At 44.7% G+C, this 25,161-nt stretch overlaps 1 protein-coding gene across 1 annotated transcript in view; it reads left to right on the top strand.

Moving 5' to 3' along the window:
• The window catches only part of CACNA1E (calcium voltage-gated channel subunit alpha1 E), a 430,764-nt gene that overhangs the window by 247,262 nt on the left and 158,341 nt on the right, over positions 1-25,161 (top strand). The window contains exons 14-18 of the mRNA XM_056844152.1: positions 604-735; positions 3,125-3,197; positions 7,677-7,794; positions 11,202-11,269; positions 20,635-20,732. Coding sequence (XP_056700130.1) covers positions 604-735; positions 3,125-3,197; positions 7,677-7,794; positions 11,202-11,269; positions 20,635-20,732 — 489 coding nt within the window. The remainder of the gene's footprint in view (positions 1-603; positions 736-3,124; positions 3,198-7,676; positions 7,795-11,201; positions 11,270-20,634; positions 20,733-25,161) is intronic.

The raw sequence follows: 25,161 nt of genomic DNA, 5'->3' as shown, positions 1-25,161 counted from the left end.
CCTACTTCCATTGGGATCGAACTCAGGTTGTGAGCAGAGCTTGGACTGCAGTACTGCAGCTTACCACTCTGCGCAACGGGGCTCTTAATGACCTTTTAGTAGCTTGAAAATATAATAGAAGTGTCAATATTATTACTGTATGCAACTAAAATTCACTTTGTATTACTATTTTAATAAAATATTTTTAATATAATCATTTTTTGAGGATACTTTATATTTATGAATATAATAAATAACTCTGAAAAAATAATTCTGATCCGGGTTATGTGAGGCCAATGCATACATTATATAGGCTTGGATCTTTTCTATTGCAACTGCGCAATGCAGCTTAGCTGGGAATTTTAATTGTACTTTTTCTCCACTTATGTATTTTTTGAAAATTTTATTTCTTTCTTATAAAAATTAAATGATAGCTTTATAGTTGTGGGTGGGCCCCCTTTGTCTCCTGGCAAGCAGTATATTTAAACCTAGTCCGCCACTGCGTAAAAAGGTATTCCCCCCCCACTCCCACCGGCTGAACTCCGGCTACCGAACGCCAGCCCATATTTGAACCGTTTTGCAATGCTTTCGGAAGCATGCTACAGTAACGTCTGGATTTTCCAGGTATTGGGCTTCCTTGAGGAATTTGGTGGTCTCACTGATGAGTTCTATGAAGTCTATTATCAGCCTGCTCTTCCTCCTTTTCCTCTTCATTGTAGTCTTTGCCCTGCTTGGGATGCAGCTGTTTGGTGGCAGGTAAGTGGATGGCAAGGTGTGTGCCTCTGAAGCTTATGATGTGCTGGAATATTGCACAGAGTGGCTCTGTGTGGACCGAGTTAAGCACCAGGCTAGATTTTGCCCTGCCTGGATGGCCCAGGTTTGCCCAGTCTCATCTGATCTCAGAAGCTAAGCAGGGTCGGTCCTGGTTAGTACTTGGATGGGAGACCACCAAGGAAGTCCAGGGTTGCTATTCAGAGTCCGGCAATGGCAAACCACCTCTGTTAGTCTCTTGCCTTGAAAACCCTATGGGGTTGCCATAAGTTGGCTATGACTTGACAGCATTTTTCACAACCAGTTTTTGCTGGCTTTTTCATGAGAATGCCTCTTTGCCAGCATGGTGTAGTAGTTAAGAGTGGTGGTTTAAAGCTGTGGACTCTGGTCTGGCTAACCGGGTTTGATTCCGCACTCTTCCACATGAGTGGTGGAGGCTAATCTGGTGAACTGGAATGGTTTCCCCACTCCCACACATGAAGCTAGCTGGGTGACCTTGGGCTACTCACACTCTCTCAGCCCCACCTACCTCACAGGGTGTCAGTTGTGGGAAGGGGAAGGGAAGGTGATTGCAAGCCAGTTTGATTCTTTCTTAAGTGTTAGAGAAAGTTGGCATATAAAAACCAACTCTTCCTCTTCTCCTGTGCAAGCATTTTTAGGGCAGGTGATTGCTTGCTGCATTCATGCAGCTTCGGATGGCCTTGATCATATTGACATAATCCTGGATTCATCATGTCCAGCATCTCATCTCACACAGTGGCCAACCGGTTGCCATGGAGAGCTAATAAGCTGGGCATTGAGGCCAAGGCTGCTCTGATGTTGCCCCCTAGCGCAGATATTCAGAAGTGGCTATCTGCATGTAGAGGTTCCCTTCAGTCATCATGGCTAGTGGCCACTGTTGGACCTACTCCATGAAGCTGTCTAATCCACATGCTCAAGGCCATCAGAATATCCACAGGCAATATTCATTATTTAATTACTGGCTGAAAAAAAAAAGTACCTCCTTTTTGTCTGTCCTGCATCTACTGCACATCAACTTCATTAGCCCCCCTCCCCTCACTAAGTTCTAGTATTAAATATATTGATTTCTGAAGAAAAGGCTTAAGAGTCAGCATAGTGTAGTGGTTAAGAGTGGCGGTGTCTAATCTGGAGAACCAGGTTTGATTCCCCACTCCTCCACATGAGCAGCGGACTCTAATCTGATGAATCGGGTTGGTTTCCCCACTCCTACACATGAGCGGCGGACTCTAATCTGGAGAACCAGGTTGGTTTCCCCACTCCTACACATGAGCAGCGGACACTAATCTGGTGAACCGGGTTGGTTTCCCCACTCCTACACATGAGTGGCGGACTCTAATCTGGAGAACCAGGTTGGTTTTCCCACTCCCATACATGAAGTGAGCTGGGTGACCTTGGGCTAGTCACAGTTCTCGTCGGGCTCTCTCAGCCCCACCTACCTCGCAGGGTGTCTGTTGTGGGGAGGGGAAGGGAAGAAGATTGTAAGCCGGTTTGATTCTCCTTAAAAGGTAGAGAAAGTTGGCATATATAAAAAACAACAACTCTTCTTCTTTTTCTTCATAAGAGCTGGAATTATCACTTGTGTCTGCTCATTTGCTGAACAAGTGCAGAATTGACTAGCTGGTGCAGAATTGGGAAGCCTGAGGATCTGTAAGATTAATCCTTTAAACCATTTCTAGTCCTGCACTATACACAGTATTTCAGATACCAAGAAGAAGGTGGTGGTGGGTTTGGGCCATAGCCGTGGGGGAAATAGAGCTCTTACAGACATCCTTGGATACTGTTTCTGAATTCCCTGGTTTTTGTCAGCATTTTGCCGCCTTATTCCTTAGCAAAAAATTATTACTCAAGGAGCGATGTGAAACCTTGACTCTTGCAAACGGAACTTGATAGGTAGAGAATTTAGATATATGTAGATTTATCTGGCCCTGACCTGCATTGCCCAGGCTAGCCTTATCTCGTCAGATCTCAGAAGCTAAGCAGGGTCAGCCCTGGTTAGTATTTGGATGGGAGACCACCAAGGAATATCAGGGTTGCTGTGCAGAGGAAGGCACTGGCAAACCACCTCTGTTAGTCTCTTGCCATGAAAACCCCAAAAGGGGTTGCCATAAGTCGGCTGCGACTTGAAGGCACTTTACACACACACACACACACACACACACTTACCTGAGTTTATGCTTATAGCAGAATTGTGGAGGTGAGGGTTACAAAACGCACAACCTTTTTACCCTCATAGTGAGGACGTTTGTAGGAAAGGTCATAGAGAGGGACCCCAAGAAAAATTAACCCTCTGCTGGCTGCATCAGAGTAAGCTTGTCCTGGCTTTTAACGTTCACTTTGATTTCCACCCCCCCAGGTTTAATTTTATGGATGGGACTCCTTCCGCAAACTTCGACACCTTCCCTGCAGCCATCATGACAGTTTTCCAGGTATATCTCTATTGTTAGAAGCCTCGGTATAGATAAATTAACTCATCTGCATCTATGTCAGTCAATGACTGTGCATTAGTTGTGTGTGTTAAGTGCCGTCAAGTCGCTTCTGACTCCTAGCGACCCTATGAATCAGTGTCCTCCAAAATGTCCTGTCTTGGACAGCCTTGCTCAGGCCTTCCAAATTGAGGGCTCTGGCTTCTTTTATTGAGTCAATCCATCTCTTGTTGGGTCTTCCTCTTTTCCTGCCCTATCTTGACTGTCTTTTCCAGTGACTTGTCGTCTCATGATGTGACCAAAATACGATAGCCTCAGTTTAGTCATTTTAGCTTCTAGGGTCAGTTCAGGCTTGATTTGATCTATAACCCCCCTGATTTATTTTTTTGGCAGTCCACGGTATCCGTTACACTCTCCTCCAACACCACATTTCAAAGGAATCTATTTTCTTCCTATCAGCTTTCTTCACTGTCCAGCTTTCACACCCATACATAGTAATAGGGAATGCGATGGCATGAATTAATCTAGTCTTGGTGGCCAGTGACACATCCTTACACTTCAAAATCTTTTCTAGCTCCTTCATGGCTGCCCTTCCCAGTCACAGTCTCCTTCTGATTTCTTGGCTGCAGTCTCCCTTTTGGTTGATGATGGAGCCAAGGAATAGAAAGTCTTGAACAATTTCAATTTCCTCATTGTCAACCTTAAAGTTGTGTAATTCTCCTGGAGTCATTACTTTTGTTTTCTTGATGTTCAGCTGTAGTCCTGCTTTGGCACTTTCTCTTTTAACTTTTAGCACAACTTCATTAGTTGTGCTTTTTTTCCTGGCCCTCCTCTCTCTGCGGTGACAACCAGTGATTCCAGAGGGGTATCCGTGGCAATCTGTTGTAGCAAAATGAAGCAGGAGTCCCATAGCACCTTAAGGACTAACATGCCATCCATGAACCTTCATGTGTCACAACTCACTTATATGCATAGACTCCGATACACCCAGTGGTGATAGGGATGCCAACCTCCCGGCAGGGGCTGAAGTTCTACCAGAGTGACATGTGATCGTCCAGACTACAGATATTAGTTCCCTGGATAAAACAGCAGCTTTGGAGGGCATATTCTATAGTATCACATCCATGATGAACTCTCCCCAGATCCATCCACCCCACCCTCACCCCAAAGAGAGCCAGCATGGTATAGAGACTAAGAGTGGCGGATTCTAATCTGGAGAACCAGGTTGGTTTCCCCACTCCTACACATGAAGCCTGCTGGGTGACCTTGGGCTAGTCACAGTTCTGTCCGAACTCTCTTAGTCCCACCTACCTCACAAGGTGTCTGTTGTGGGGAGAGGAAGAGAAGGCGATTGTAAGCCACTTTGAGTCTCCTTAAAAAGGTAGAGAAAATCGGGCTATAAAAACCAACTCTTCTTCTTCTTCATTCTAGTCTTGTATGATTTTTCTTTGTTGTTGTTAATTCAACAACAAACACAGTTCTGTCTGAACTCTCTCAGCCCCACCAGCCTCATAAGGTGTCTGTTGTGGGGAGAGGAAGGGAAAGATATTGTAAGCTGCTTTGATTCTCCTTAAAAAGGTAGAGAAAGTCAGTGGTTTGGAGTGGTGGACTCTGATCTGGAGAAGCGGGTTTGATTCCCCGCTCCTCCACATGAGTGAAGGACGCTAATCTGGTGAACTGGATTTGTTTCCCCACCCTTACCCATGAAGCCAGCTGGGTGACCTTGGGCTAGTCAGAGCTCTCTCCACCCCAGGGTGTCTGTTGTGGGGAGGGGAAGGGAAGGTGATTGTAAGCCGGGTTGTTTCTCCTTAAGTGGTAGAGAAAGGGTGAACGCATGCATTTTGCCAAACGTGCATTCGATCCTGGCTGAATCCTGGCTGAAACAGGGAATAAAGGAGGCTAAAGCGACCATGCGTTTTCACCCAAAGTTGGCATATAAAAACCAACCCCCCTCCTCCTCCTCCTCCTCCTCCTCTTCCTCCTCCTCCTCCTCCTCCTCCTTCTTCTTCTTCTTTTCAGGACACACACAAAAACCCTGTTCAATCAGGCTGAGGTCTGACACTGTCCACACTCGCTGTGAAACTGACCAAATAAGCAGCCTCATAGTATTCAAGCTTCGAGGGGAGGGGTTGGATGAAAGAAAAGACAAGTGAGAGGGAGAAGTTAGAATGGGCGTGGGGAGAACACCTCGAATTGACAAGTATTCACAGGACCAACTTTCGATTTGGGATCAAGATATTAAAACCAACGCTGCTGCTGCTGCTGCTGCTTCTCCTCCTCCTCCATGAATTTCCAAAACTGGAGTTGGCAACCCTAGACTGTAGGCTCTGATTCATGAAAGCTTATGCTGGACTAAATTCTGTCAGTCTGTAAAGTGCCACCCACCTCTTCTTTCGTTAAACAAATATGTGCAGCAGGAGTAAGGGAAAGTACATTACTAAGGGGCATGGGGAACTTGTCGTGGGGCTCCTGCTTTCATTTCCTGCTCCTCGGCCCTTGCAATAATTACTTCTGCTCCCCACCCCCCAGGTTGTCCTTCAGCCAACCATCTCGAGCCTTAAGGCCTAATTAATCTCACAGATATTTGGTCGCCTGGTCACCCTAATGGCGCTTTCATGCATCAAAACAGGAGGCGCGTGCCTAAGCCTGTGGAGCTATTTATACAACCCTTTCAAAACATCCATCCGCTTTTCTCCTTTGCAGCAGCTACTGATACCTGCCCCCAAATCCTAATATACTGCAGGCATATAAAACACATATTAATAATGGATGCTAGCTATAATTAAATGCTGCAGCCTTCTCCTTGCTAACCTCATCTCCCATCATCTTTGTTCTCATAAGTCAATTTTGGATCGCCTCTGCTAAAATAAGTCCTGTGGTCTTATTTTAAGGCTCTTCATACCTTGTTTGCTGACTGGGCTGGCTTGCCTCTCTCTCTCTCTTTCCCTGTGTGTGTCTTCCATGTCTTCTGTTCCGTGCTCTACGCTCATCCTGTCTTAGCCCTCTTTGTGTTGCCTTTCCTCACTCCTTCCTTTGAATCTGCTAGCAAGCTGTTTCCTCTTCTGGGAATGGTGGAGTCTTCTTTATCTGTCAAGCTGCCGCCTTTCATTTCTGTTAAAAGAATCCTTTCTCAAAAATCACTTCTTGAGTACAAAGGTTTTGGGAGCACCAGCACTTGTTCTTCAAAGTCCCTCGCCGTTGCCAGCGAACTATCCCCCCACCTCTCCCTTACAGCCAAGGTACACAACCAGCAGGAATTCATGGTGCTTCGTGCAGCTTTTGCTGGACTATCATGGACTAGGCAGCATGGTGTAGTGGTTAAGAGCAGTGGTTTGGAGCGGTGGAGTCTGATCTGGAGAACTGGGTTTGATTCCCCACTCCTCCACGTGAGCGACGGAGGCTAATCTGGTGAACTGTATTTGTTTCCCCACCCCTACACATGAAACCAGCTGGGTGACCTTGGGCTAGTCATGCTCTCTCAGCCTCACCTACCTCACAGGGTGTCTGTGGGGAGGGGAAGGGAACGTGATGGTAAGCCGGTTTGATTCTGCCTTAAGTGGTAGAGAAAGTCGGCATATAAAAACCAACTCCTTTTCTTCTTCTTCTTCAGTGTAACCCTTAACAGAGTTACACCCTTCTAAGCCCACTGACCTCAGTGAAGGCTGTAACACAGGCTGCATCTAGACATCATCGGCTAGTATGCAATTGCTGCACTGTAAATGATTGCTATAATAATTCATAACTGCATTTTGCCTGTGTGGACGAGACAGTCTAGTTGCATAGGATTGCTGTATCTCAATGGTATCTCGATAGCCAGTGAGAGCCAGCGTGTTGAAGTGGTTAAGAGCGGAGGTTTGGAGCAGTGGACTCAGTTTGCAGATAAAGAATCACATTTTTGAATCCTCTCATATTCAGCAAAACATTTCACAAAATGAAAACAAATTTATATCCCGCTTTTCTCCCAAAGGGACCCAGAGTGGCTTAAATAGGAAAAGCAGTATGTAAAAAAAGCAGTATTCAATAAACAAAGCAAAACAAACAAATGTGCCTCAGGTTGATCCTGAACTCATTGGTTGGTTTGATTGAAGACACAGGCTAAGAGACAAAGGGCCAAGCACCATTTGGTTCCTGCCTTCAGCTCACACCTAAAGGGCTTTGGCCATCTCCCAGTTTTATGAGATACCTGAAACAGAAAAGGGAATAGCAATCCTCAGAAAATATGCTGCGCAGATAGCAAAGATGTTCTTCTTCTTACTCCTTCCCTTCCTTCCTGCTCTTGAATATAAGCAAGGCAGTTTGTTGAAGGTAAATTTGCCAGGCCATTGTATTGTGTCAAAACTCTCTTAACCAGAAGGCAGAGGCTTTCTTCTTGTTTGTCTGAAGCTTGTGTTAGTGGCTTAGCAGGATCTCCATACCCAGAGTTGCTGTTTCCTGTGTATAAAAATGTGCATATTGTCGTAACTGAATTGCTCATTTGTTTAGATCCTGACAGGCGAAGACTGGAATGAAGTCATGTACAATGGGATTCGTTCCCAAGGCGGTGTCCGCTCAGGGATGTGGTCATCCATCTACTTCATTGTCCTCACTCTTTTTGGCAACTGTATCCTTTCGATTGTTCTCATCTCAATGCCGGTTTTAATATAACAGGTTTGCAGATTTCAGCACCATGGAGAGCAGTCGTGTGAGCCCCAAGCAATGCTGCAATTTTCATTCTGACTTGAATTTTGCCTGTCATTGTATATTACCTGCCTACCCACCCTCCTGTTCCAAGGAGTACAGACACATTGTAACACTGGCTTTTTCCTGGTTTGGGAGCATGTGAATCAAAGTCTTCCAGAGTTCAGAGGGAATTGCAGAAGTGCTCCTATGTTTTGAAATTGTAATTTCAGTATATCCTGCGACCTGACCCACGGCACTGCAGTTGACACTTCTCCATGGGGGACCCTTTGTTGAATCTGTACCATTTGAATGATGGAACTAGAAGATCACATGGGAAATTTTTCACCTGGGTTACATGGAAATTTTGTCTGTGGTCCACCTATCCCACATATACATTCTTCAGTCAGTATAGACAGAGGATGAGATTTCCCCCATCCACTTCAGGGAATCTGCAGTAAGCTTCTTTCAGCAGGGCAGTGTGGGCTGAGCCTGTGAACCTGTCACTGATATAATTAATAAGTTGTGGAACATAGAATCATAGATCATAGAATCATAGAGTTGGAAGGGACCACCAGGGTCATCAAGTCCAACCACCTGCACAATGCAGGAAATTCACAACTACCTCCCCCCCACACCTAGTGACCAGAAGATGGCCAAAATGCCCTCCCTCTCATCATCTGTCTAAGGTCACAGAATCAGCATTGCTGACAGATGGCCATCTAGCCTCTTCTTAAAAACCTCCAGGGAAGGAGAGCTTACCACCTCCCAAGCAAGCCTGTTCCACTGAGGAACCACTCTAACTGTTAGAAAATTCTTCCTAATGTCTAGACGGAAACTATTTTGATTTAATTTCAACCCGTTGGTTCTGGTCCGACCTTCTTAGGCAACAGAAAACAACTCGGCACCATCCTCAATATGGCAGCCCCTCAAGTACTTGAACATGGTTATCATATCCCCTCTCAGTCTTCTCCTCTTCAGGCTAAACATACCCAGCTCCTTCAGCCTTTCCTCATAGGACTTGGTCTCCAGACCCCTCACAATCTTTGTTGCCCTCCTCTGGACACATTCCAGCTTGTCTACATCTTTCTTAAATTGTGGTGCCCAGAACTGAACACAGTACTCTAGCTGAGGTCTAACCAGAGCAGAGTAAAGCGATACCATCCCTTTGCGTGATCTGGACACTATACTTCTGTTGATGCAGCCCAAGACTGCATTTGCCTTTTTAGCTACCACATCACACTGCTGACTCATGTTCAGTGTTTGGTCTACTAAGACCCCAAGATCCTTTTCACATACACTACTGCTCAAACAAGTCTCCCCCATCCTATAATTATGCATTTGATTTTTTCCTACCTAAACGCAGAACTTTACATTTGTCTTTGTTGAAGGGCATTTTATTAGTTCTAGCCCACTTCTCCAGCCTGTCAAGATCATCCTGCATCTTGGCTCTGTCTTCTACCGTATTTGCTACCCCTCCCAATTTAGTATCATCTGCAAATTTAATAAGCATCCCCTCTATTCCTTCATCCAAATCATTTATAAAGATGTTGAACAACACAGGGCCCAGCACAGATCCCTGAGGAACTCCACTAGTCACTTCTCTCCAAATGGATGAGGAACCATTAACTAGCACTCTTTGGGTACGATCTGTCAACCAGTTGCAGATCCATCTAACAATAATAGGATCTAAGCCACATTTTCCCAATTTGTCAACTAGAATACTATGTGGAACCTTATCAAAAGCCTTACTGAAATCTAGATAAACTATGTCTACACCATTCCCCTGATCCCCTGATCTCAAAAAAGGAGATAAAATTAGTCTGACATGACTTATTCTTGAGAAACCCGTGCTGGCTCTTAGTGATCAGATCCATCCTTTCTAAATGCTCAAGGATGGACTGTTTGATGATTTGTTCGAACATTTTTCCTGATATAGAAGTCAAGTTGATGGGTCGGTAGTTACCCAGATCCTCCTTTTTCCCCTTCTTGAAGATGGGGACAGCATTTGCCCGCCTCCAATCTTCTGGCACCTCACCTGTTTGCAAAGACTTTTCAAAAATAATGGACAGAGGTTCCGAAATTACATCTGCACGTTCTTTGAGTACCCTTGGGAGCAATTCATCTGGCCCAGAGGATTTTGTTTCATTTAAAGAAACCAGGTGTTTGTGCACTACCCCAATGCCAATTCTAGGATGCAAATCCCTTCCCTCATCACATGTTCTGTTTATGCCATGTTGAGCACCACTTCCCTCACGAGAAGAGGCTGTGGAAAAGTAGGAATTGAGGAGTTCGGCCCTCTCTTCATCTTCTGTTACAATTTCACTTTCCAGTCCACGCAATGGGCTTATCTTGTCCTTGTTCTTACTCCTACTCTGTACATAGGAAAATAACCCTTTTTTGTTGCGTTTAGCATCTCTCGCTAGCCTAAGTTCATACTGAGCTTTAGCTTTCCTAACGCTCTCCCTACAAGCACTAGTTATTTGTTTATATTCCTCTTTGGTTATAAGGCCCTCCTTCCACTTCCTAAATGAGTCTTTTTTATTTCTCAACTCTTTAAAAAGCTGTTTATGGAGCCACCCTGGCCTCTTTAGGCTCCTCCCATTTTTCCTTCTCATAGGAATGGTTTGGGATTGCGCCTTCAGTATTTCATTTTTAAGAAACGCCCACCCTTCTTGAACTCCCTTCTCCTAAAGTATTTCCGACCATGGGATTCTACCTAGCATAAGGTTAAGTTTGCTAAAATTTGCTCTTTTAAAGTCAACCTATATGTCTGACTACTTACAGGTTTTCCTTTCCCCAAGATTGTAAATTCCAAGAGTACGTGGTCACTACTACCCAGGGTGCCTACTACTTTAACCTCATCGACCAGTTCTTCCCTGTTAGTGAGAATCAAGTCAAAGATAGCAGACCCCCTTGTTTCCCTGTCCACCTTCTGGAATAGGAAGTTGTCAGCAAGACAAGTCAGGAATTTAACATAGTTAAATTGTGGAACTCCCTGCCCCAGGATGTGGTGATGGCTGCCAACTTGGAAGGCTTTAAGAGGGGGCTGGACATGTTCATGGAGGAGAGGGCTATCCATGGCTACTAGTCAAAATGAATACTAGTCATGATGCATACCTATTCTTTCCAGGATCAGATGAGCATGCCTATGACATTAGGTTCTGTGGAACACAGGCAGGACAATGCTGCTACAGTCGTCTTGTTTGGGGGCTTCCTGGAGGCACCTGGTTGGCCACTGTGTGAACAGACTGCTGAACTTGATGGGCCTTGGTCTGATCCAGCATGGCTTTTCTTGTGTCTTATGTCCTTATAATCAATCACCTGTGTTGTTTTCCTTAATGACTTTAGACACCCTGCTTAATGTGTTCTTGGCCATTGCTGTGGACAACCTAGCCAATGCACAGGAGCTGACAAAGGTAAATACAGACCATTTTATCCTCCAGCCTCCCATCTCCTGTTTCTTAATGAGAAGCTCCAACCAGGGCATAATTTTGAGCCCTGATTTACCAGCACTCAGCTCCCAAAGATATTCTGAATGCCAAGAACTGAGCCTTGGAATATGTGGAATCGTGATAAATTAGACAGCCTCTAAACCCATGTGAAGTTTTTTCTTTGCCACCAGCGAATCCCAGGCAGCCTATGCAGAACTGAGATTTGGAGGCAGTTGTTTTGGGTCATTGAATATCGTTTTGGATGACTTTACCCACATCCTTCTCGTTTTAGAAATTAGCCGCTGGTTCTGTGTGTGTGGCTGTCTGTATTCTGCCTTTCAGTGCTCTAGTTAACCCCTCAAAGTGTCTTGCAAAGTTAAATAAAATATGGCCAACAATAATGACATCAATAAAATAATGGGACTCATGAGCAAACTAGATTAGATCCACTGGGACATCCACGAAAGCCTTTTATGCAAGGATGTTTCCCCGTGGTCACCCCTGCCGACTGCTTCAGGGCTTCCTTTTGATTATGCCTGCCTTTTCCAACCATCAGAGGTGGCCCTCACTCTCCCTGCACATTTTGCCCGCATTTTTCAGATTCTGGCTAAAACAGCATTTGGAAAACACGGGCAAAATGCATGGGGAGAGTGAGGCAACCTCTGGCGGAAAAGGCATGCATAATCAAAAGGAAGCCCCAAAGCAGTCGGCGGGGGTGACTGCTGGGAAATGTCCCTGAATAAAAGGCCGAAGAATCTTCCTAGCATTTTTAAAGGTAAATTGTAGCTGTGGGGATTTAGATTAGATTAGGGCTGTGGCTTGGTGGTGATTTAATCCTTCTCCATGTGTATTTTTATCAATCAAAACTGACCCCCCAATGTAAAACTGACAAGCAAAGAAAGGATGCAACTTACGTTTTAAAAAATGCTGGTAAGTTATGTTCTAGGGTCTCATTTAGCTTGGCCCTAAAGCATTAAAGAAAACAGTATACAGCCGAGGATAAAATGGCTGCCAGTTCACTCCTGATCTAGCTCCTCACTTAAAACCAGGAAGAATAGGACTTCCCAGTGATTGGAGATCCACAGGGCCAGCTCTTTAACCCAGGAGGGATTTCTAAAGGGAAGGTGATACCTCCGAGAAGGCCCTGCTTATGGCAGATGCCAGAAATTCCTTCTCACTGAATTAAAACCCATTATATTCCTGTGCTGACTGTACTTCTGTGAACTTTTAGCAGACTCTGCATTCCTTTCTGTGTATTAATACATTATTGGTGTTTCATTAGAGGGAATATGCCCATGTATATTTCCCCAATGATTCCGCATTACCATTCATTTCAGTGTGGTCTTGCACAGGAGGACATACTGCCCAGGACATTATTCATTGCATTCTTGGTTTGCCTTCTGTGGTGAGGTGATCCCTGTTTTTCATTACAAAGATTTAGCATGTTTATTGGGAGGGGAATTTCTTTTTCTGAAATTCACTTTTCTAGATATAGCCATTGATTCCTCTTGTTCATTTTTTCTCTCTTTTAAAAGAGATCTCCAATTTCTCTGTGGCCATTTATGCTTGGTAATTAGCAGTGCGTTCCAGGCTGAAGTGCCCTGCATTTTTTTGAGTTTTTCACACTGAACCATCATTCAGGAAGTGACTGCGAAGCCGGCGCATACCTGGTTCGCATTTCTTAAGAGCCCCTTTAACCTGACCTTTTGTGTTTGCTCCGCCCCCGCCTTGAAGAATCTCCTCAAGGAAGCATGCAGAATCACAGCTGTGCATTAGCTATTCAAATGGTGATTGCTAATGGCTATGGACATGAAGGAACGGAGGAACAGGCAAGTGGGGGTGGAATTTCTCCTTTTGCATCGGGACCATGAATAGGCATTTTAAAGGTCGCATTTAAAAAAGAGCTTTGAGCGAGCATCAAAATTGACCCTGCCTAAATGGCCTTTGAAAAGAAATCAATACTTCAGCCCTTGCAGTTGTTTCCCGTGTTCTAGCAGGAGGACAGGAGGGTCTGGGAAGACACTGCCTGCCTCTGAGCATCTACAGAGTAAAATTCTGAAATTTTGCCAAACCTCCCTTCCTGCCCCTCCTCTCTTCTTGTTCCCGTTTGATCAAAATGGAATGGATTAGAAATTCCTCAAAAGAGGAAAAGAAATAGAGTGCTGGGTTCCAGGGCGAAACAGGATAAGGAGGAATGAAGAAATGTTCTATTAACGCTATAACAACGTATTTGTTAATGTCAGTTGCTGCTTTGAAAGTGCGAGACTACAAACACACACAGTCGTTATTCATTTTTCTTCTCCCCCTCTTCTCCCACACCCCTCCCACCGTCTGACACTGGCGGAATTATAGTTAGCCAACAGTGATAACTGGGGACTGTGCCGGGGTAGGTTTCACTATGGACTGGTGTGCGGTTATGTTCCAAGATACTCCACAGATTATAGTGAGCTAGCTGAGCAGCTTGTCCATAGCTGCTTTTCAAACACTGTAAGGATACAAATGCAAAGATTCTTTTCTATCTCTTGGATTTCCAGCACTTTTCATCAGCCGGTCATACTTCCCGAATATGCTGAGCAGACCTTGAGCACCCACAAACCTGGTTAATATGAATTCCATTGTCTAATTTACCTTTGGGACAGACAGATATGCAGGTCCCCAGCGCCAGAGAAGGGCCACTATACTTTATCCCCTGGAGGGTGCAAGAAGCAAAAGAGTGCCTAGGGTTTTTTATGCATGGGTACTTTCACTCACATTTGCCCTCCAGACTGTCTCAGTTGTTCCTTGGAGTTATGCGTGAGTTTTTCGTCCATTAGAGATGATCTCGTGGCCAGCCCTTGCAAATTTTGGGTCTTCCTGTTAAATCCCAATTCTTCGATCTCCTCTGAGATCAACCGAGGTGAAATCATCCTAATCTCCATGCATAAGGCAAAGCACGAGACGGGAGCTGGGGGAGGGGTGTGACGTTTTTCTCACAGTAAGCACTTCAGCCAATTACAGAGCAGCGTTTCAAGGGGGGGCACAAATGCTTCTTGACTTTTGTCTCCCACCCGGTTTGTCTCACATAGGAAAGGGTTTTGAAATGATGCTTGGGTTCCCCCCCCCCATTTCCTTTTAAACAGCTTGGTTTTTTAATTAATTTTTTTAAAACGGCACTTGGGTTTTCGCCGGACAGAGAGGGGAACTGAACATTTTTCTCACAGTAAGCACTACAGCCAATTACAAAGCAGCATTTTCAAGGGGCAGGGACTCAGATGTTCCAGAATTGAGCTGGTGCATAGCAGTTTTTGGATTCGCAACACAAAAGTGTGGGTCGAGCAAGCATTGAACCCCAGGTAAAACTCCCATGCATAAACGACCAGCAACTCACAATGGCTGTCATCACAGATAGGATAATATCATACTCTTCTACGCTGCCCAGATGACAATATCAACGTGTACAAGGCATAGATCTACTGCTGACGCACTATAGGATCTGGCTCAGTGAGGTGCCTGCCTGGGAACCGTATGCAAGCTGCTCTGATGATTCTGAAACTCATTATATAAATGTGATAAGAGATAATCCTTTTATAGATGGAAATAGCACCATGCATCCCCTCTCCATCATTTCCATGTAAACGGCCAGTGATTTCTCTCCCAAAGAACAAGCCCATTTACAGAGATTTCCTATTCCATCTGCTCTCACGATAAGGTGACATAATATCATTTTAAAGAGAGTTTTGCAGGGTAGAACCCCACTGATTGCAAGATTTTGCAGCTTGTTCAATCTGGAAACAGAAGGTAGTTCTTAAGAGAGCTGAAATTTGTGCGATAAAGGAATGGTTCTTGAGGTATACTTTTGCTCCATTGCCATCTCTGGGCAAACAAGTTTTGCAGGCTTTTGTAACACTACAAAAGCCTGCCAGGTCTGTTTGCCAGAGGCAATGGTTTGTATCTAACCACTCCACACCAATGAAGGTGCCTTTCTCCAATGCAACTCTCTTGCATCAGAGGAAGGCTTTTTATGTACAGAGGAATGTACCACCGTTGGCTGAGCAGGATACAGCCCAACAGTGGGATGAGTGTCTATATCATGGGCAATGATTCTTCTGTTATGGTGCAGTCAATACACTGAAAGTACCATTAAGGACACAAGAAATGGTGCCATTTAACTATCCTGGCTTGTAGCTGTCAATGGGAAATGTCCCCCCCCCCAAAAAAAAACTCCTCTTTGTAAAATACAGTCATCTAACAGTGGCTGGAAGAGCCCCGTGGTGCAGAGTAGTAAGCTGCAGTACTGCAGTCCAAGCTCTGCTCACGACCTGAGTTCAATCCCAACCGAAGTATGTTTCTGGTAGCCGGCTCAAGGTTGACAGCCTTCCACCCTTCCAAAGTTGGTCAAATGAGTACCCAGCTTGCTGGGAGGTAAAGGGAAGATGACTGGGGAAGGCACTGGCAAATCACCCCATAAAACAAAGTCTGCCTAGTAAACGTCGGGATGCGACATCACCCTATGGGTCAGGAATGACCCGGTGCTTGCACAGGGGACCTTTACCTTTTAAGCTAGTGGCTGTCAGATCTTCTGGCAGAAAATAGCATGCTAATTACACATCGTATGAAGAAATATATTCTTTCCTGAATGGACCGCCGGTCGTCTTCACTGAGTGACCCCCAAGTCCTGCATTCGTGACGTGGAGGAAGGGAAGAAGGAAAGGAATAGGGTTGGCAGTCTCCAGCGGGGGCCTGGAGATCTCCTGAAACTACTGCTGATCTCCAGAAAACAGAGATTGGCTAGGCCCAGGTCACATGCCTCTTGGTTCTCATGCTTTGTACAGAATGCTTCCCTTCCCACAGCTGCAGTATGTGTGGCCAGACCCTCCTGTTTACCACCAGCTGCACTCCTGTTATGCCTTGTTCTACTTTGTTATGGCTTCCTACCCTGAGAACGCTTATCATAGACTCTACTGGCCTGTATGACGCTATGCAATGTATATTAACTCTGTAAGTGTACTCTGTCCTCCATTAGCAGCCTCGTCCTGCCGGACTGGCAGTCAGTTGCTGACTTTGTCCAAGCTTGCTCTCAAATAAAGCCTACCTGCTTCAGAACCTATCTGAGCACGTTTTACTTGAGGAAGATTGAGGGGCAAAACCTGAGCCTGACATTGGGTGACCTTGGGCCAGTCATGCTCTCTCAGCCTCACCTACCTCACAGGGTGTCTGTTGTGTGGAGGGGAAGGGAAGATGACTGTAAGCCGGTTTGAGTCTCCCTTAAGTGGTAGAGAAAGTCGGCATATAAAAACCAACTCTCCTTCTTCTTCTTCACCCTGATGAGGTCCGTCCCTTGCACAAATCCTGCCTTTCCCAGGATTCACTCCCAAATCTGAATTCATTTTCCAGCCTGGAGCTGGCAACCCTAGGGGAGAAAAAATAGGTTGAAAAAGCATAGCACACACACACACACACACAAAACCCAGAAAAGAAGTGATATGTTGCAATATATATATAAATGAACCAATTAAATTATGTGCACGAAACATAGCACCAGCAATTGAATATATAAACAAATCAAAAACAGGAAACAAATATGGGCATACGATAAGATAACACACAATGCCAAGTAAAATAAAACCATGCCAAATGCATTTTGGCACAAGACATCAGTGGCACATAACCATAATTAGCACCATTCGTTTATGTATTGCTTCATACTACTTCTTTCCTGCTTTTTGTGTTCTCAACCTTTTTGATTTTTTTGGTTGGGTGTTTCTCCCCTTTTCCCCTTTTTTGTGGTGAAGAAGCAAAGCATACCTCTGCAAAAGCTGTGAACAAAGGAGACAGTGGAATCTGTGTGTAATATAATAGCAACTTCAGCTCGGGGAGGAGTGGGCATCAATGGTCTCGGCAATTAGGCTTCCCTTTATGTCTGCACAATTTTGCCTCCTTTTTTCTTCTCACTTCTGCACCCCTGGGTTCAATATGAGACTGGTTTTTCTCTCACACACACTGGATGATTTCCAGTCCCCCATAGGATCACTCCTGCCCCCCTCTCTCCCTTCCTTATTCTCTAGTCATTTAGGCATGGGTACTTTCACTCACGTTCGCCCCTTGTCTGTCTCGGTTGTTCCTTGGAGTTAAGCATAAGTTTTCCATCCATTAGAGATGACCTTGCTGCCTGCCCTAGCAAATCCCGGGACTTCCCATTCCTCTGTTAACCTGATTCTTCCCTCTCCTATGAGCTCAGCCCAGGTGAAATCCCCATGCATAAGGCAAAGCAAGCTTGGTTTCTCTCACAGCAATTTACAAAGCAGCATGTAAAGAGGCGGAGATTCAAATATTTCCTTCCTGCTTCCTCAGAGCTCTTTCTGAGCAGAAGAAAGGCTTTTTAAAACCGAGCCTTGAATCTCTCTCTCCCCCCTTTCAGATTGCTCCTTTTTTGTTCTTAGAAAGCTTTTTTATGCAGCAACTGGTCTTTGGGGGGGTTCTCTCACAGTAAGCACTGCGAAGTAAGCCAATTACAAAGCAGCATTTAAAGGGGCAGGGACTTGATTTGAGCTTGGAGACTGCTGGTGCATAGATTCCCAACAGGAAAGTGTGGGTCCAGCGAGCTTCAAACCTCAGGTAAAACTCCCATGTATAAATGACCTCTGTCATTCTGTGGAAACCCCATACCCAGGTTAGGCATCCAGTCTGACATGATTCGCCTCTTGCTTCTTCATACTTCTGTGCCTTAGGCCCCTCTCCTATCAATTTCTGCAGAAGTCCTTCCCCACAACTAGCATTCTGTCAAATGAGCGCAGTGAGAGTTGAAGAGAGGTTGTCTCACATTGGGCAAGTCTTCATTTTAGCCATTTCTTCAGTAGTCCATTATTGCCAATGGTAAAAAAAAATGGTATGAATGGAATATCATCAGTGTCAGACTGGGAAGACCCCGGTTCAAATCCCCACTCCGCCATGAAGCTCACCGGATGGCCTTCAGCCACGAATCCACCTAACCGATCTCACATGGTTACTGTGAGGATGAAAATGGCTGTAGAGTTTTGCGTCTTTTCCCAATTATTGGGTGACCCACCTGGCACCCGAGGCTGGGGAGAGGGCACTGAAACCTACAGTCGATTCCCTAAAGCACAAGGTGAGGTGGAGACATTCTGAGGGATCACCTCAACAATCCAAAATGGCGCCAGAGTTCTTGTGAGGCCATTTAGATCTCGCAAAGAACTTGTGGAGGGAGGCAATTGCTGTTACTGCTTGGAGTTTTTTAACCCGCCTACCTCCCATTTTATAAAACTAATTGAAATTTTCTGCAAATTGGGGATTCTTCTGGGTTTGAAAAAGACTGAAATTGTACCCAGCGCTGAACCCTTGGCTATCAGATACAAGGATAGTGCCATGAGCTTAAAGAAAAGCCAAATGGCTGCTGATAGAAAATAGGTACAAACTGTAGGTTGTAAGCAGACAGTCGAGCCATGTTCAAGTCCAGTATTCTACAAGCATTCCCAAAGTTTTTGATAACCGAAGCACGTTTTTTTTTCCTGCACTGAAAGTGGATCCATACTTCACTATTACAGCTGAATCTGCCAGAAAATGTTTTTGTTAGTCTTTAAGGTGCTACTGGACTCTTGCTCTTTTCTACTACAGCTGAAATGGTTTGCTGTTGGAGTGGGTAAGCATTATCTGCTTTCAGAGGAACTTACTCTAGTGTGAGTTTGGGAAATAGTTGCTGATGGAAGGAGACAAGTCCGCGGCAGCCGCAATATGCAGCCTTGTCTGATGGGGTTAATTCTCTTATGGCTTGAAGGAGACCAGAATCAAGCAGTGAACAATACAGAGAGGCAGTAAGCACTCTTCTCTGTTGATGGTTCTTGGACTCAAAGAAGCCTTTAATTAGTCAATTAATTTATTTTTAACAGCACATTCTTTGGGAATTATTACTATCTGGGTGAACCTAAAGAAGATGACACAATCTACACAAAAGTGCCTCAGGGATCACTCTCCAAGCCTCAGTGTTTCCTTATGTTGAGTTTCTGGTTTCACAATGTTTACTTGTGTGTGGATAGTTAAATTGTGCACAGTTAAATTGTGGAACTCCCTGCCCCAGGATGTGGTGATGGCTGCCAACTTGGAAGGCTTGAAGAGGGGAGTGGACATTAGGAGAGGGCTATCCATGGCTACTAGTCAAAATGGATACTAGTCATGATGCATCCCTATTCTTTCCAGGATCAGAGGAGCATGCCCATTATATTAGGTGCAGTGGAACACAGGCAGGACAGTGCTGCTGCAGTCATCTTGTTTGTGGACTTCCTAGAGGCCCCTGGTTGGCCACTGTGTGAACAGACTGCTGGACTTGATGGACCTTGGTCTGATCCAGCATGGCCTTCCTTATGTTCTTGGGGGGGGGGGGTTGCTATTTTGTAATCGCTATATGATGGCAACTGTTAGACTAAATACCAATGTAATACGAGTTACTTTCTCAACTAAATACCAATGAAATATTATTTACTTCCTCTTAAAATTTGCGAGAAGACTGGGGTGTTAGGCAACCAAACAAGGCTTGTTCCAGTGTTGAGCTCTGATGGGAGGACGATGCATATTTGCAAAATGAATTCAAGTCCAGCTTCTGTAAAACTTCATTTGGCTTTGGCAAAAATAAGAGCTTTACTCTGGTGCCCTAAACATCACGTCATCCTCTAGTTGGTCTCAGAGAATAAGTCTGATTCTTACTTCTGGGATTCGATACTCAATGGCCTTTTATGGATGGCTGTTTCCCTCGCGTTCACTTCTCTGACAACTTTGGGCCTTTGTTTTAATTCTGCATGCCGTTTCCGACCATCGGCGGTCACCTCAATCTCCCCCTGCATTTCCCTGCGTTTTCAGGGACCTGTTTTATCTCAGATTTGAAAACGTGGGCAAAACGCAGGGAAACGCAGGGGGAGAGCGAGGCGACCTCTGACAGTCAGAAATGGCATGCATAATAAAAACAAAGATCCGAAGTTGTCAGAGGGGTGACCGCTAGGGAAACAGCCATGCATAAAATGCCAATCTTATCACTATAGTTGCCAGGTTACAATTCAGAGATTCACATTGTCCTTTTAAACTTTCCAATGCAATGTTCAACAAAGCACCTGCAAGAATACTTAACCGTTCCATCCCTCAGTCCTAACAAACTGAGGTTTGGAGCACTTGGGAAAGGGGGTAGACCGATAGGTGGGGGCAATCACAACTGTGCCTTGTCTTCTGATGCATGGGTGAATTTGAAGGCTCAATGTCCATCTCTGAGTTGCACCTGGCAACTCGGCTTACAACAGGACAGAATCTTCCATTGCAAGCAAAATCACCCTATATTCCCTTTTAACTAAGACCCTTTATCTTGTTTTTAGGATGAGCAGGAAGAAGAGGAGGCTTTTAACCAGAAGCATGCTCTGCAGAAAGCCAAGGAAGTCAGCCCAATGTCTGCTCCAAACATGCCTGCGATCGAGTGAGTCACCAGAATTATCCCTCATGGACCCTCCTTTCCCCACATCCACAAACCTGTTATACTCATGATCACTAAGTTCATTTTCAAAAACAGAAAGAGGCCTAAGTTAGAGCTGCCACTGAAAACAGGTGTACAACATAATTTGAAGTTAATGCCCAAGGGGCTTTGAGGAAGTTCCAAGGAAAGTTAAATGAGGTTTCATAAGATGAGCAACATTTCTGGGGACAGGAGACACGTCCCTTGTCGTAGGTAAAGATCCATACCAGTGTCAGATTCAAAAATGTTCAGGCAGACTTAGCGAACACCCTGATGAAAAGAAAACTGGACATCTTTTACTGAATGTTGAAAGAGACTGAGTGAGTTGAGCTTGAGTGAACTGGAAAATTGTTGGAGAGGTTTTCTCCAGGCAGTGTTAGAAAGGAAAAGTCTGCTCCGGTGTGGAGAAAGCTGCTGCTGCTGCTGAGTGGTTCCACAAAAGAGCTTGCCATCTGATAACAGCCACCAAGTGAATGTTCTGGCATGTGCGCTGGTCCTGAGACGTTGTATAAAGATACAGCTAGGGGCGGTTGCAGTCAAAAGGCAACGTGGTGATGGGGTTGCTGCTACAAAGGTGTTCTGTTGTAACTGTGTCCATTTATGCATGGGTACTTTGCCTTGCGTTCTCCGCCAGATTGCTTTGGTGCTTTGGTGTTTCATTGGAGTTATGCATGATTTTTCTGACCTTCAGAAGTCACTTCGCTTCTGCCTCGCACTTTCTTTGGGGTTTCTGGATTCTGTTTTGCCACAAATTTAAAGTCTGCTCCGAGCCCAAACTGATGCAAATCGATGCAATTTCTGTGCATAGCCTTCACTTTGGGTTTCTTTCCCCACACCCATTCTTGCTTGTCCCTCCCTCATCCAACCCCTCTCCTAGAAGCCATTTTGGTGAGTTTCAGCAGTGAGTGTTTTGAGATCTGAGGGAACGGAGCCAGATGTCCTTCCCCCATCATCTCATATGCATCCTCTCTGGTCACTTCCAGCAGCAAGAGTTCTTTTTGGTTTGCCAGTGCAAGACCTCTGCTTTGAGATAGCCAGAACCAAATTGGTGTGTGTGAGAGGGGGGAGGATTCTTTCTCTTCTTTGGCTGTAAAATGGCCACTCAGTTTAAATCAAATGAAAGAATCCCCCTGTGGGCAGGGGCTGGTGACCAAGGGCTTCCTGCCCCCCTGCCCCCCTTTTTTGTTTTTGAGTGCAATTTTAGCAAAAAAAAAATGATAAAATTGTAAATATAAATGAAGAGCAGCCAAGGGAAAGACCCTGCATTCCCTCCCCCCCCCATTCAGGCAATTTACCATCGAGTTGCCCAAATAAGGGGGGTGAGGTAATGCAGGGTCTTTCCCTCGGCTATTCTTCATTTATATTTACAATTTTAGCATTATTATTTTTTTGCAAAAATTGCACTAGAAAACAAAAAAATCGGGGGAGTGCTGGCTGACTAGGAAAATATTTCCTGCCCTCTTGTCATGAGTGTCCTCTTGGTCAATTTCACAGTGAGTCCTTCCAGACATCCTGGGGCCAATGGAGCTGGGCTGATTCCCCCACTCAACTTGGTCAATTTCACAGCCTGCTTACAGACATCATGGAACAGAGCTGGGCTGTTTCTCCCCTCCCCTTGGTCAGATTCAGAGTGGGAGTTTTCTTATGATCCCTGCAGTGAGATAGCCAGAAACAAATTGGTTGGGGGAGGGGGTTTAAAATGGCCACTCAGTTCAGTTAAAATGAAAGAATCCTACTGTGGGGCTAGCAGGGGGGCTGGCGATGTATTAAAAAAATACACTACAGCCAATTACAAAGCAGTGTTTTCAAGGCGAGGGACTCAGAAGCTCTACATTTTTGCTGGGAATGCACAACTAATCACAAGGTACTCCTGGAATTTCTTCGAGGCAAAAAGCCTCCGTGCATAGACTTTTGAGAATTCAGATCAGAAAACTGCATCTGCAGAGTGGCAAACCCAAAGCAAACTTCCCATGCATAAAAGGCAGCCGAATGTTCAGACAGGGAGGGAGGGGAGGTTGAGGTTTTCAACAACAAATGCCTATTGTGCTGAAATTTGCAGATAAACAGTATGCTAATGGAAGTATGCTTTATGAAAGGGCTAGGAGTGTATGCATGCTAACCTATGTGAGCCTGGATATTTGTGTGTATGTGTGTGCACAGTCCACAAGAATGAGATGCATAATGATAGCTTACCGAGCTCATAGAGTTACATCAGTGATGCAGGGTTTTTTTTTTTTCATTTAGGTAGCTTTGTATGTGCTGAACATGATGAACAGTATATAAGAGACTGTTGTTCATGGAGACCCATGTGTCAGATGAGTTTCCATGTGTTGTGTATGTCATGTGAATAGGGTGTGCACTGTAGCAAATTCTAAGACCAACAGGTATAACCACTGGGGCATCATTAGGGGAGGGGAGACAATCTCCCTTCTTCCTCTGTGTTTCAGGTTGGGTTTGATGATTCCTCAGAAGCAGTTGTGTCTCCTGGATATTACAAAGTACTAAAGAGTGATAACAGTCTTGCACTTATTTTATTTTTATTGCCATAAAGTCACATACGAATAATGGCGACCCCCGTGGGGTTTTCAAGGCAAAAGACGTTCAGAGGTGGTTTGCCATTGCCTGCCTCCGCATCACAACCCTGGTATTCCTTGGAGGTCTCCCATCCAAATACTTGCCAGGGTTGACCCTAATTAGCTTCTGAGATCTGATGAGATCAGGCGACCCTGGGCTATCCAGGTCAGGGACAATGTAATATTTAGGAGAGCCAAAAGTCAACCTTTGAACCTTTGTCTACTCCCCTCAATGAAATCTGCACACACACACACACATACACACACACACAAACAAACGGAAACCTCCAATCGTGTCCCTGCTTTGTACAGAAATGGCAAGATCTCTATTGTGATTTATTGTGCCAACTTTTCCTAGTACATAATGGCATATATATGCAAGATTTCCTGTATGTGTGAATATCTCTCTCTTTGCTCTGGATGCAACAGGCAAAAACTTAGCTTACAGGCAAAAACTCACAACCTAATCAGTGTATTGGTTCTCGTAGGTTATCCGGGCTGTGTAACCGTGATCTTGGTATTTTCTTTCCTGACGTTTCGCCAGCAGCTGTGGCCGGCATCTTCAGAGGAGTAACACTGAAGGACAGTGTCTCTCAGTGTCAAGTGTGTAGGAAGAGTAATTTGTTGTCCCGATGTAAACTTGTCCACAGCTGCAAGGTATACGATATACTCCTGCAGAGGTGAGGGCGTCACTGATAGGATGGAGAAACTTTTGAAAAAACATAACCTACAAACAGTGTTTAAACCCATCAAGAAAATACAACAAATGCTACAATCAGCAAAAGACAAAAGAGACCCCCTCACCTCTGCAGGAGTATATCGTATACCTTGCAGCTGTGGACAAGTTTACATCGGGACAACAAAACGCAGCATACAAACAAGGATAAAAGAACATGAAAGATACTGCAGACTGGGCCAACCTGAGAAATCAGCAGTGGCTGAACATGGACTGACACAAACAGGACACAGGGTCTTATTCCAAGACACTGAAAGACTGGACAATTCTACCAACTATTTTGTCAGATTGCACAGAGAAGCCATTGAAATTCATAAACATCAGCACAACTTTAACAGAAAAGAAGAGAGTTTAAGAATGAATAAGGCTTGGCTTCCTGTCTTGAAAACCTCCAGACTAACAAAGACTACAGTCAACAATAGCCATGCAGATTAGCTTTGGGTTTCACACATTAACAGATCACTTCAGGATACAATGGTTCCATATGAACATACCACACCCTCATTAGCACATTATCTTGATACTTACAGGACAAGGGTTAGCACATTACCTTTGTTACTTTTTGCAGGACAATGATTCAGCTCAAACCCAACCCCTTTCTGACTATATATTACTCTTCCTACACACTTGACACTGAGAGACACTGTCCTTCAGTGTTACTCCTCTGAAGATGCCGGCCACAGCTGCTGGCGAAACATCAGGAAAGAAAATACCAAGACCACGGTTACACAGCCCTGATAATCTACAAAAACCAATGAACTCTGACCGTGAAAGCCTTCGACAATATTCTAATCAGTGTATTTCAGCCACTGAATCTCAGTGCATTTTTGTTGATGTTTCTTTTCTCCTTGGCTTTATCTCATTCTGCTCACCTCTGGTATGAATCTAGCAATCACTTGCAATGGTGTGGAAAGAATTATGCTGGGAATGGAAACTCTGGTAACATGAATATCCTCCCTCCAGTAGGACTCCACCAGAGTATATTTTCATCCTAGCTTTCCTCCACAAAGCTCAGGGCAGCATACATGGCTCTTACTGTGTACATTGATTATATTTTGTATACATCAGTTTTGAACACATGAAG

This window comes from Euleptes europaea, chromosome 2 (assembly GCF_029931775.1).
Source record: "Euleptes europaea isolate rEulEur1 chromosome 2, rEulEur1.hap1, whole genome shotgun sequence".
Taxonomy (NCBI): Eukaryota; Metazoa; Chordata; class Lepidosauria; order Squamata; family Sphaerodactylidae; genus Euleptes; species Euleptes europaea.
The sequence above is the reverse complement of the archived record's forward strand: the minus strand, read 5'-3'. Positions and strand labels throughout refer to the sequence as shown.